Raw genomic sequence first — 13,130 nt, forward strand, 5'->3', positions numbered from 1 at the left:
ACAAAGCTGATTGGTGCGGTCCCGTATCGCAGGGCACTGGCCAAAACACAGTGGCCCCCACCCACCCCCCCACAATCGGACTTGTGACACCGTTACACCACACAGTGCCTCACTCACCTTGTCTGGCCCGAAGATGTCCGGGTTATTGTTCAGGTAGCGCAGAGCTGCCAGGGAATGGCTGTGTTCCGTGAAGTCTACGAACCCGTAGCCAAGAGAGCGCCCTCCCCCTTTCGTCTTCGCCGTCCGTAGATCCCGCATGATCCGACACTGAAGGGAGACACAAAAGGTGGCCGTGAGCTAGCTGGAGAACATGGCTCGTATACCATGTGTGTCTATCTGCCCGTATCCTGACTCACACCAGGTCCCATTCTCCCACCCCCTGTGCTCGCTGACCTACATTGGCTCCCGGTCCGGTAACGCCTCGATTTTAAAATTCTCATCCTTGTTTTGAAATCCCTCCAAGGCCTCTCTCCCTATCTCTGTAACCTCCTCCAGCCCTACAACCCTCTGAGATCTCTGCACTCCTCCAATTCTGGCCTTTTGGGCCTCCCCAATTTCCATCGCTCCACCATTGGCGGCCGTGCCTTCAGCTGCCTGGGCCCCAAGCTCTGGAATTCCCTCCCTAATCCTCTCCGCCTCTCTCTCCTCCTTTAAGACGCTCCTTAAAACCTACCTCTTTGCCCAAGCTTTTGGTCACCTGTCCTAATATCCCCTTATGTGGATCAGTGTCAAATTTTGTTCAATAACTCTCCTGTGAAGCACCTTGGGACGTTTCATTACGTAAAGGCACTATGTAAATGCAAGTTGTTGTTGTCTATATGCAAACTTCTGTCATCTTTCAAAATAAAAGTACTTCAAAAAACAGAATATATTTTATTAACACAGGAGCCAGAATGTCTGTAACCTCTGGCTGACTTTAGCCAGGCATTTGATTCTGGGTTCTGACCTGCAGCCTGAAGTTTGCAAATTTCCCTCTCACCATAAAAAAAAGCAATGAACTCTGGATGACCTCACACAGTGCTTACTTAACAGAAATTAGACTTGGTGGTTCTTAAAGGGGCACAGTGTCAGCCTAGCAGCAGAATAACACATTTTATGTTAATGATGCTCCTGTCCCTTTAAAAACGGGTAGCACCTGACTTACCGCGAGCACCACCACAGGGGGCCCACTCGCATTAACTAAACGATTACTCAACAGGACCCTGGTCCCCTGCCCACTGCCAGCGACAGGACATCAATTGCAGCCGCAGTCTTCCAGCTGTCAAGTTTTCTCCTTCCTGAAGCAGGGTCCCCCTCCCATGTCCGTGTGACCCCCCCCCCCGCCCCCCGGCCCCCCGCTCTTACCTCCTTTATCCGCACGGCCTTTGTGCCAGCGGCTTGTAAACACAGCTTCCGCAGCTGTTGGTCGGCCACCGACTTCGGAATGTTGTGGACGCAGAGCCTCGTCGGCGAGACGAAAATATTTACGTCCTTCAGCTTCTGGCGCTTCAGCTCCTCAAACTAAAACACAGAACAAGAGCAACTGAGAGGGGTCAGAGCCCTGCGTAAAACCCCTGTGCGTTTCACTGCAGAAGGATGTTTGGTGGGCAGGGGGGGGGGAACGGTGAGGTAGTTTTCGGGTCAGGAACGGCAGCGGGCGTGACTGGGTGTCGCGCACCAGCCTGACTCCCTTCGTCTGTCAAATATCTATCCAGCTCCCCCTTGAGTTTGCTGACGCTGTCCCTCCCTGCCCCGGGAGGTCTGGTCCACACACTCATTCTGTGAAGTAGTTAAACTTGTCCCCCTTCCCTCTTCCGAGCTTGCCCAATGGGTACACTGCCTTCCACCAATATTAAATACATCGCCCCACAGATATTGGGAGACTTGTTAGATAGCTGGTATATCAATCTAACTCCCTCTACAGTGCCCTGCTCCAAAACATACACCTTGCTAAAAATCATGGTTGAAACTGTTCTTTTCACATTCCAGTGAGAACGGGGAGTAGGATGGAAAAAGGAGAGAGAAAAAGAGACAACGGGTAACAGTATTAGAGAGACTCGGACATGCATCTTGGTTCCATTTATATTCTGAGGCATGACTGGATAACTCACCCGCTCTCTCTTGGTAAGATCTATGGCACTCATGCCCTCTGCCGATTTCATTCCAGCTCGAATCACTGAAAGGAACAAAAAAAAATTAGTAAGCTTCTCAAATCCAGGAGGGCTGGACAAAACCACAGCCCAGGGGTAGAATGTCTCCCTCCTGCCCACCGTGGCTCGCTCTGGTAGCTGCACTACCGGGTATGGCACTGAGCCATACTGCCTTGGAAGTCCCAGGTTTTATCCCAAAGTCTGTGCTGAGTTAGCCAGTCTCGCACAGCTCTAGGCTGGGAAGGGAGGGGAAAAAGTCTGCCAGGGTTCCTGGTCCAGTTGCATCATGCAGCGTGGAACTGATAATGACCAGGAAAGTCCCCGACTGGATCCTTAGTCTGTACAGTTAACTGATTAGAGCCAAGGTGACAGCAGGGGGCACTACCGGGTTAGAGTGTAGAAATTATCAGTCAATATTTTTCTTCATGTGTTTATCTAATGCCCAGCAACAACCCCTTGTGGTAATGGCTTCCACATTCTAACAACCCCTTGCATGAAATTTCCTTTTAACGCCTGCGCCCCCCGATGCTTCCAGTAGTAACTTCATTTCGATTTGCAGGATATATAAAGACATTTACACAGAATAGGCAGCAGCCCCACCTCAAACATTAATGAAGGGGACACACGTTCCGAGAGACATCAACAGAAAGGCAGAAACACACAGCTGCAGGTTTGTGTGTCATGCTGATTTTAGCCCTTAATTAAAGCAAGATAGAAAGGACTTGCATTTACATAGTGCCATTCACGACCTCAAGCCGTCCATCAGCACTTTACCGTCAACTAACTTTTTTTATTGGAACTGTAGTCACTGTTGTAATGTAGGAAATATGACAGCCAATTTGAGCACAGCAAGATCCCACAAACAGCCGAGATAAATGACCAGATCATGTTTTTAGTGATGTGTGGAAATGCATAAAGAGATACCTGACCATATTAACTTTCTAATACACCTAAACTATAAGTGTGGACCTGACCATATTAATTTTCTAATACCCTTAAACCATAAAAAGAAATGCATGATCGATAGTTGACCATATTAACTGACCAGCTGAATATAATAGAAAGCTTATGTTTTAGTTCTCATCAAAGACACACAGAAGCGCTATTGTTCGCTTATGTTGGTAACTGTCTGACTAACAGAATTGAATGACCATATAGCCTTGAGACTAGGTACAGACCCACTGATGAGAAAGACTGTTTATTAAGGAAAATTACTTTCCCAGGACGGTGTTCAAAAACCACGAGGCAGTCATGAGGAACCAGAGGGTGGGTTCCCTATTTTGATTGACTAACCACTTGAACCAATAAAGAATGTACGTGTACACCCATATTCTACGACAGGTGGGCGTAACTGAATTAACTGTATAAACGTGAACTGTTTCCTTTGTTCAGTGAAGAGGTTGTTCTGACCATTGCTCAGAATACCCTTCCCTTGTATACAAGTTTCTTTTAATAAATACTTACTTGTCTGAAAATAAGTGTTTGGAGTTAATGCATTGTATATAATAGGTAATTAAGTTTTCGACAGATGTTGGTTGAGGGATAAATATTGGCCAGGACATTGGGGAGAACTCCTCTTCTCTTCTTTGAAATAGTGCTGTGGGATCTTTTACGTCCACCTGAGAGGGCAGACGGGCCTCGGTTTAACGTCTCATCCGAAAGACAGCACCTCCGACATAGCAGTGCTCCTCAGTGCTGCACTGGGAGTGTTAGCCTGGATTATGGGCTCAAGTCTCTGGAGTGGGGCTCGAACCCACGACCTGCTGACTCGGAGGCGAGAGAGAGAGTGCTACCTACCGAGTCACGACTGACAGCTGATTAACACACCGGGCTGTGCAGGGAACGGGAATCCCGCCGACCCTCTCCCCCTCCCAGCCCCGTCCGCAAATACTTACAGCCCTCTCGAGCCAGGTACAGGTTCCGCGTTCCGGACGGCTTGTTTGACTTCTTCTCACCCAGTTTCTTGGCCTCTTCCCGACTGACCGCCAGGACCACGTTAAGCTTCCGCCCATCCAGCCTGAGGCCTCCGCTCTGGAAGTCAAACAGGTAAGGTTAGTGTCAGTCACCCGTTAGCGAGGCGACCCTGGGCAAAGCTGCGGAACGCCTACCGTAAACGCAGTCTGGGCCGCACCGCCACAGAATGACCCGCACCACCACAGCGCCTCCAGCACAGCAAGACGCCGCAACCATCCCACAGGGGGGAGGAATTCAGACAGCAAGCAGGGTTAGGGTCAGGGTCAGGGTCAGAGATAGGGTCAGGGTTAGGGTTAGGGTCAGAGTTAGAGGAAGTGACCGAAGGGATGAGAAAAGAGGACGGTTTCGAGGAGGTGGGGAGAGTGGGTAGCGAGGGGGAGGAGTTTAGGAAGTGAGGGGGTACAATGCTCTGCCACCAATCGGCAGCGGGAAATGGAGGACCCATATGCAGTAGGACAAGGTCCGAAGAATGACGCAGAGGTGGGTGGGGTGAGGCCAAGCCAGGAAGGAAATAACGAAAGAGGATGGGGATTTTGAAATCAGTGCACCGGGGGATGAGACTGGTAGGGACGGGAGCAATAGGTGAGCAAGAATCTGGAGGAGGTAAGTGGCAGAGTCCATGAACTGGAGTGGGTGCAATGGGGGCGTTGGAGAAGTTGAGTCTGGAGGTGAGGATGAGGTGCAGGCAACTGATACAAGTCCGTCCCGAAAAGCAAAAGGACAAGGAGTCGAGTGCTGGGGTAGTAGAGGAATGAGCTCAACGGGCCGAACTGACTTGTCTTCTCCTTGTCTCATTCTTATGAGCACTAGAGGAAGGGCCTACAGTGCAGGATACCATTAACGGGTGACAACAGATGCCATAAATCAACAAGTAAAGGTCAACTGACCAAAAGCTTGTGTTTTACAGGAGAAAGTGAAGACTGGGGGAGGCGAGGCGATCCATAGCTTTACGGTCCTGGGAAGGAATCAGTTAGAGTGTGATGAGTCGGGATTCCGACAGTCGGGATGCAGACAGGAGCAAGACTTCTTCACATCGAGTAAAGGTACAAGTTCCTCACCTCACACTGGCTCTCTGCTGCCTCCACACATTTCTGCGCCGATTCCTTCGTCACAAACTGGACAAAGGCACAACCTGCAACAGGTGGGAATCGAGGGGTTAGGAGAAATTAAAGGTCAAACAGCACACATCAGCTTCCCTCCCCCAAATAGGGAACCATAAACACGGCCAAAGGACTGCTCAGTACAAACTCAGGAACAGACTGGGCTCGAGGCCAAGCGCCGAGCATTTCTTCCTGTTGGATAGTCACTGGTCACCACTGAAAGAATCACAGATTAGGGAGAACGGTCTGATAATTTCAGTGTCCTACCTTGATGGGACAGTGTAGAGGGAGATTTACTGTGTATCTAATCCCTGTACCTGCCCTGGGAGTGTTTGATGGGACAGTGTAGAGGGAGCTTTACTCTGTATCTAACCCGTGCTGTACCTGCCCTGGGAGTGTTTGATGGGACAGTGTAGAGGGAGATTTACTCTGTATCTAAACCGTGCTGTGCCTATACTGGGAGCGTTTGATGGGACAGTGAAGAGGGAGCTTTACTCTGTATCGAACCTGTGTGATATCTGCTTGGGGAGTGTTTGACCGGACAGTGTAGAGGAAGATTCACTCTGTGAGGTGTTAGCCACTCAGTGGTAGCACTCTCACCTCTGAGTCAGAAGCTTGCGGGTTCAAGTCCCACTCCAGGGACTTGAGCCCAAAATCTAGGCATACACTTCAGGGCAGTGCTGAGGAAGTGCTGCACTGTTGGAGGTGCCGTCTTTCAGATGAGACGTTACAGTTTCACAGGCACCAAACATCTTGTGTAGACCTAAGTGGACATTCATCATGTGTGAACTTGGACAGAGAACATGAGCAGGCTGTTTGATTTTGAGGTGCATCACAGCCAAGCCCAATCTCATTTTCCACCAGGAGTGACTGGACAGTGATCAGGACCAGAAACTCCAATGATTTTCCCTCCCTAGCCCAGGTTCACTGAGGCCAATTACAGCAATCCCAACTCAGATCAACTCACACATTGCAGACCAGGGATTGAAAGATGATCTGCTTGGCCCTGTGCCCCATGGACCGCCCCGGTCCCTGTGCCCCATGGACCGCCCAGTGCCCCATGGACCGCCCAGTGCCCCATGGACCGCCCAGTGCCCCATGGACCGCCCAGTGCCCCATGGACCGCCCAGTGCCCCATGGACCGCCCAGTGCCCCATGGACCGCCCAGTGCCCCATGGACCGCCCAGTGCCCCATGGACCGCCCCGGTCCCTGTGCCCCATGGACCGCCCTGTGCCCCATGGACCGCCCCAGTCCCAGTGCCCCATGGACCGCCCAGTGCCCCATGGACCGCCCAGTGCCCCATGGACCGCCCAGTGCCCCATGGACCGCCCTGTGCCCCATGGACCGCCCTGTGCCCCATGGACCGCCCTGTGCCCCATGGACCGCCCTGTTCCCCATGGACCGCCCTGTGCCCCATGGACCGCCCTGTGCCCCATGGACCGCCCTGTGCCCCATGGACCGCCCAGTGCCCCATGGACCGCCCAGTGCCCCATGGACCGCCCAGTGCCCCATGGACCGCCCAGTGCCCCATGGACCGCCCAGTGCCCCATGGACCGCCCAGTGCCCCATGGACCGCCCTGTGCCCCATGGACCGCCCTGTGCCCCATGGACCGCCCTGTGCCCCATGGACCGCCCTGTGCCCCATGGACCGCCCTGTGCCCCATGGACCGCCCTGTGCCCCATGGACCGCCCTGTGCCCCATGGACCGCCCTGTGCCCCATGGACCGCCCTGTGCCCCATGGACCGCCCTGTGCCCCATGGACCGCCCTGTGCCCCATGGACCGCCCTGTGCCCCATGGACCGCCCTGTGCCCCATGGACCGCCCTGTGCCCCATGGACCGCCCTGTGCCCCATGGACCGCCCTGTGCCCCATGGACCGCCCTGTGCCCCATGGACCGCCCTGTGCCCCATGGACCGCCCTGTGCCCCATGGACCGCCCTGGTCCCTGTGCCCCACGGACTGCCCCAGTCCCTGTAGTCTCACCCTTTGAGTGCTCAGTGTCATGGTGCATGACAATACGGACATACTTCAGGTCTCCAAACTGCTCCAGCATCTCTCCCAGTGAATCCTCCTCAGTGTCAAAGGACAGGTTCCTGCAGGAGAAATAAGGAGCAAAGCTGCAAATTATTGGATAAATCAGGTGAGAGTATGGAGCTACAAGCTGGAACCAAATAAACAGCAATAGCCCATATTGATCAATCAGCACCGATGGGGCGGTGGAGATGAGGAGATGCAACTGGACGCAGAAGGCGAAATGCATCAATAAACCACCAGAGGCTCTTCAGGCGCACAGCGATCGAGGGCTCAGAGACCCTAACAGGCCTAACCACCGCCCCGCCCCGCCCCCCCACCCCCGTCACCAAGGGGCTGGAGACCGAGGGCCAGGCACACCCCCCGAGGGGCTGGAGACCGAGGGCCAGGCACACCCCTCGAGGGGCTGGAGACCGAGGGCCAGGCTCAGCCCCCGGGCGGTTGGAGACCGAGGGCCAGGCTCAGCCCCCGGGCGGCTGGAGACCGAGGGCCAGGCTCAGCCCCCGGGCGGTTGGAGACCGAGGGCCAGGCTCAGCCCCCGAGCACAGGAGACCGAGGGGCAGGCACATTCCTCCACTTCCCCCTTATTGCAAGGGGGTTGAAGCACAAGAGTAAGGAAGTCTTGCTGCAATTGTACAGGGCTTTGGTGAGACCTCACCTGGAGTACTGTGTACAGTTTTGGTCTCCTTACCTAAGGAAGGATATACTTGCCTTAGAGATGGTGCAATGAAGATACACTAGAATGATTTCTGGGATTAGAGGGTTGTCCTATGAGGAGAGATTGAGTAAAATGGGCCTATATCCTCTGGAAAAGGATAGAAAAGTTTAAAAGAATGAGAAGTGTTCTCATTGAAACATATAAGATTCTGAGGGGGCTTGACAGGGTAAATGCTGAGAGGCTGTTTCCCCTGGGTGGAGAGTCTAGAACTAGGGGGCAGAGTCTCAGGATAAGGGGTTGGCCATTTAGGACTGAGATGAGGAGAAATTTCTTCTCTCAGAGGGTTGTGAATCTTTGGAATTCTGTACCCCAGAGGGCTGTGGATGCTCAGTCGTTGAGTATATTCAAGGCTGAGCTGGATAGATTTTTGGACCCTAGGGGAATCAAGGGATATGGGGATCGGGCGGCAAAGTGGAGTTGAGATCGAAGATCAGCCATGATCTTATTGAATGGCGGAGCAGGCTCGAGGGGCCATATGGCCTACTGTTCCTATTTCTTATGTTCTTATGTTAAAAGATCAAAATGGATAGTCTGCTGTGCAAATGTTCCTTAGCCATTGGCAAGTGAACATAAGAACATAAGAAATAGGAGCAGGAGTGGGCCATACGGCCCCTCGAGCCTGCTCCACCGTTCAATAAGATCATGGCTGATCTTCTACCTCAATTGTAAACAATTTTACAACACCAAGTTATAGTCCAGCAATTTTATTTTAACTTCACAAGCTTTCGGAGGCTTCCTACCTCAACTCCACTTCCACTTCTACCTCAACTCCACTTTCCCACCTGATCTCCATATCCCTCGATTCCCCTCAAGTCCAAAAACCTATCTATCTCAGCCTTGAATATACTCAACGACTGAGTGGTTTTGTTGTCAAACTTGCCGTAGTTATTCAGGAACTTAGCCGCAAGGCCAGTTACTGAGCAGGATGTTTGACCCCTCGGTTTGCTGCATCTCATCATCAGGGAGACTGGAATTCAGCAGCATACAATGACTTGTCCGCCCCTGCCTCAGCTCATCTGCTGCTGAAACCCTCATCCGTGCCTTGGTCACTTCTGCTGCCTAGGCCCTAAGCTCTGGAATTCCCTCCCTAAACCTCTCCTCCTTTAAGTCGCTGCTGTGTTTCCTACATTACAACAGCAACTACACTTCAAAAGTACTTCATTGGCTGTAAAGCATTTTGGGGCATCCTCAGGTCGTGAAAGGTGCTATATAAATGCAAGTCGTTCTTTCCTTTCTTTTTTAAAACCTATCTCTTTGTCCAAGCTTTTGGTCACCTGTCCTAATATCTCTTTACGTGGCTCGGTGTCAAGTTGTGCCTGATAACGCTCCTGTGAAGCGCCTTGGGACGTTTTTACTAAGTTAAAGGCGCTGTATAAATGCAAGATGTTTTTGTTTTAAATTTCCTGTCCCCGCCCTCAAAATGAGTTTCTGGCCTGACCTGATGAAGACCGTCCGTCCTTCATGAACATCCACCGGGAGGTTGGACTTTCTCAATTTCTCTTTCTTCACAGGCTCTTCATCTGAAGGAGAAAGATGGAACTGTTTGAAGACCATATGTCCATAAGGGTTGCGAACGCCACACAACATCCTTCTCCCCCACAATCTGCAAGGTCCCAAATTCCACCCATTTTAAAATGTCTTGCATTGGGCTCTAACTCATCACTCACCACCATCATCCTCATCCTCCTCCTCCTCCTCCGACTTCAGATCACTATCCTCTGAACCGTCTTCATCATCACTGTTCTCATCATCTGACCCTTCCATCGCATCATCTGATGCCTTCTCCTCTTCCTTCTCCCTCATCGCTGATCTGAAATCCAAGGCATTCTGGTCAGATTCAATTCTGAACATCTCTGGGCTCGTAACCTTGACATGGAAACAGCCCAAGAACTGGGTCTATAATCTGGGGTCAAAATTGGGTGGGGGGGCGGTGGGAAGAAATACGAAACTGAATTCAAGCAAATCAAAGCACTGGGCAGACTGACCTAAGACTGAGCATCAGTAAACATCACAGTGTAATGTCAGCCGTGGCTCAGTTGGTCACCTGAGTCAGTAGGTTGTGTGTTCAAGTCCCACTCCAGAGACTTGAACACACAGTCCAGGCTAACACTCCAGCGCAGTACGGAGGGAGTGCTGCACGGTCAGAGGTGCCGTCTTTCAGATGAAACGTTAAACCGAGGCCCCTTCTGCCCTCTCAGGTGGAAGTAAAAGATCTCACTATTCGAAGAAGAGCTGGGGAGTTCTCCCGGTGTCCTGGCCAATATTTATCCCTCAAATCAATATCACTAAAAAAAACAGATTACCTGGTCACGTATATCAATGCTGTGTGGGGGATCTTGCTATGTGCAAATTAGCTGCTGCATTTCCTACATTACAACAGTGACTACTATTGAAAAGTATTTCATTGGCTATAAAGCACTTTGGGACATCCTGAGGTTGTGAAAGGCGCTACATAAATGTAAGTCTTTCTTTCTTACACAGTAGCCTTGCTGTCAAGTACTCTATTGAGTAGGATCAGGCATAACAAACACAAGTGATGCCCCCTCAATATTCTCAGTGGTAATTACTATACTAATTACCACCAGATAATATCAGTCCACTGTCCCCATTCATTGACTGATCTTGGTGGAGTTATTAATTATTGATAGTAGTAGCTGGCACTGTTACTGAAGACTCATAACCAAGGTGACCTGTTCCCGGTTTTAATGAGGGGGGGGGGGGGGGGGGAACAATGGGTGGAATTGTGGGATATGATTCCCCCGATCACCAGTGAAAATTCAGGAATCCATGTAATTAAAAATGAGGGAGCTCTGCACTGTTGGAGGTGCCGTCTTTCGGATGAGACATTAAACTGAAGCCCTGTCTGTCCTCTTAGGTGGATGTAAAAGAACCCATGGCACTATTTCAAAGAAGAGCAGGGGCGTTCTCCTCGGTGCCCTGGCCATCATTTATCCCTCAATGAACATCACTAAAATGTCCATTAACCAGCAGCCCTGCCCGTGGCTGGTTCTAGAGTCATAGAGTCATAGAAATTACAGCACAGATTGAGGCCATTCGGCCCTTCATTCCTGTGCCAATGCTAGCTTTCAACAGGAGCTATCTACTCTAATCCCACTTCCCTGCATCCTTTTATATCCTTACTTTTTAAATCCTTATCCAATTCCCTTTTAAATGGCATAGTCTCTGCCTCACCACCCACTGGTGGTAAAGCAGTCCATGTTCTAATAACCTTCTGTGTGAAAACAGTTCTTCTGACTTCCTCCTTTATTTTTCAAGTGATAGTCCTGAGGGAAGCTGGTACTAAACATAATAGGAATTGCCATGAAAACAGCAGTAAGTGCACGCTGAATAAGACCAGAGTCTGGGAAGACTGTGTGGGGGTGCAGCATGTTGCTGGTTACACTGGGATTCTCCTGTTTACAACTATCGCATGTTCTATAGAACTGAATAAAAACAATGACACTGTGAACACAGAACATGATTCTAGGCTCACTGTTACATAGAATTAGGTTGAATTTACATTACACAAACAGGCCATTCGGCCCAAATGGCAGTGCTAGTGTTTATGCTCCACATGAGCCTCCTGCCACCCCTCTTCATCCAACCCTATCAGCATATCCTTCTGTTCCTTTCTCCCCCATGTGGTGATCTAGCTTTCCCTTAAATGCATCTAAGCTATTCACCTTAACTGCTCCATGTGGTAGCAAGTTCCACGTTCTAACCGCTCTCAGGGTAAAGACGTTTCTCCTGAATTCCCTATTGGATTTATTAGTGACTATCTTATATTTATGGCCTCTAGTTCTGGTCTCCCCCACAAGTGGAAACATCTTCTCTACATCTACCCTTTCATAATCTTAAAGATCTCTCTCTATCAGCTCACCCTGTTGTGCCTGCCCTCTGGCCTAGACACTCCCTCCCCCTGCATCTGCCTGGTTCTAGATCCTTCCTCCCTGCAAAACAGAAACAAGTTGGAAGTATATAAGGGTGTTTCCTTAGGTCAAGGATGAGTATGCTGGTTAAATCACTCCAGCACCCTACAGCTTGTTAACCTGGCGATGCATGACAATATAAGAACATAAGAAATAGAAACAGGTGTAGGCCATACAGCCCCTCGAGCCTGCTCTGCCATTCAATAAGATCAAGGCTGATCTTTGACCTCAACTCCACTTTCCTGCCTGATCCCCATATCCCTTGATTCCCTTGGAGACCAAAAATCTATCGATCTCAGTCTTGAATAAACTCAATGACTCAGCATCCACAGCCCTCTGAGGTAGAGAATTCCAAAGATTCACAACCCTCAGTGAAGAAATTCCTCCTCATCTCAGTCCCCAATGGCCGATCCCTTACCCTGAGACTATGTCCCCTAGTTCTAGACTCTCCAGCCAGGGGAAATAACCTCTCAGCATCTACTCTGTCAAGCCCCCTCAGAGTCTTATGTTTCAAGGAGATCACCCTCATTCTTCTAAACTCCACAGAGTATAGGCCCATTCTACCCGATCTCTCCTCATAGGACAACCCTCTCATCCTAGGAATCAATCCAGTGAACCTTCGTTGCACTGCCTCCAAGACAAGTATATCCTTCCTTAGATAAGGAGACCAAAACTGTACACAGTACTCCAGCTGAGGTCTCACCAAAGCCCTGCACAATTGCAGCACGATTTCCTTATTCTTGTACTCCAACCCCCTTGCAATAAAGGCCAACATGCCATTTGCCTTCCTAATTGCTTGCTGTACCTGTGTGTTAACTTTCTGTGTTTCATGTACAAGGACACCCAAATTCCTCTGAACGCCAATATTTAATAGTTTCTCACCATTTAAAAAATATTCTGTTTTTTTATTTTTCCTACCAAAATGAATAACCTCACATTTCCCCACATTATACTCCATCTGCCACCTTCTTGCCCACTCACTTAACCTGTCTATATCCCTTTGCAGACCCTTTGTGTCCTCCTCACAACTTACTTTCCCACCTAGCTTTGTATCGTCAGCAAACTTGGATACATTACACTCGGTCCCTTCATCAAAGTCATTAATATAGATTGTAAATAGCTGAGGCCCAAGCACTGATCCTTGCGGCACCCCACTAGTCACAGCCTGCCAACCTGAGAATGACCCGTTTATTCCTACTCTGCTTTCTGTCCATTAACCAATCCTCTATCCATGCTAATATATTACCC

The 13,130-nt window shown here is 50.2% G+C and overlaps 1 protein-coding gene across 1 annotated transcript in view; it reads right to left on the bottom strand.

Moving 5' to 3' along the window:
• rbm28 (RNA binding motif protein 28) overlaps positions 1-13,130 on the bottom strand; it is a 37,605-nt gene that overhangs the window by 15,468 nt on the left and 9,007 nt on the right. The window contains exons 8-15 of the mRNA XM_068005236.1: positions 9,621-9,763; positions 9,392-9,473; positions 7,188-7,297; positions 5,162-5,235; positions 4,025-4,160; positions 2,091-2,155; positions 1,345-1,500; positions 118-267 (exon numbers count right to left, since the gene is read on the bottom strand). Coding sequence (XP_067861337.1) covers positions 118-267; positions 1,345-1,500; positions 2,091-2,155; positions 4,025-4,160; positions 5,162-5,235; positions 7,188-7,297; positions 9,392-9,473; positions 9,621-9,763 — 916 coding nt within the window. The remainder of the gene's footprint in view (positions 1-117; positions 268-1,344; positions 1,501-2,090; positions 2,156-4,024; positions 4,161-5,161; positions 5,236-7,187; positions 7,298-9,391; positions 9,474-9,620; positions 9,764-13,130) is intronic.

Source organism: Heptranchias perlo, chromosome 24 (genome assembly GCF_035084215.1).
Source record: "Heptranchias perlo isolate sHepPer1 chromosome 24, sHepPer1.hap1, whole genome shotgun sequence".
Taxonomy (NCBI): domain Eukaryota; kingdom Metazoa; phylum Chordata; class Chondrichthyes; order Hexanchiformes; family Hexanchidae; genus Heptranchias; species Heptranchias perlo.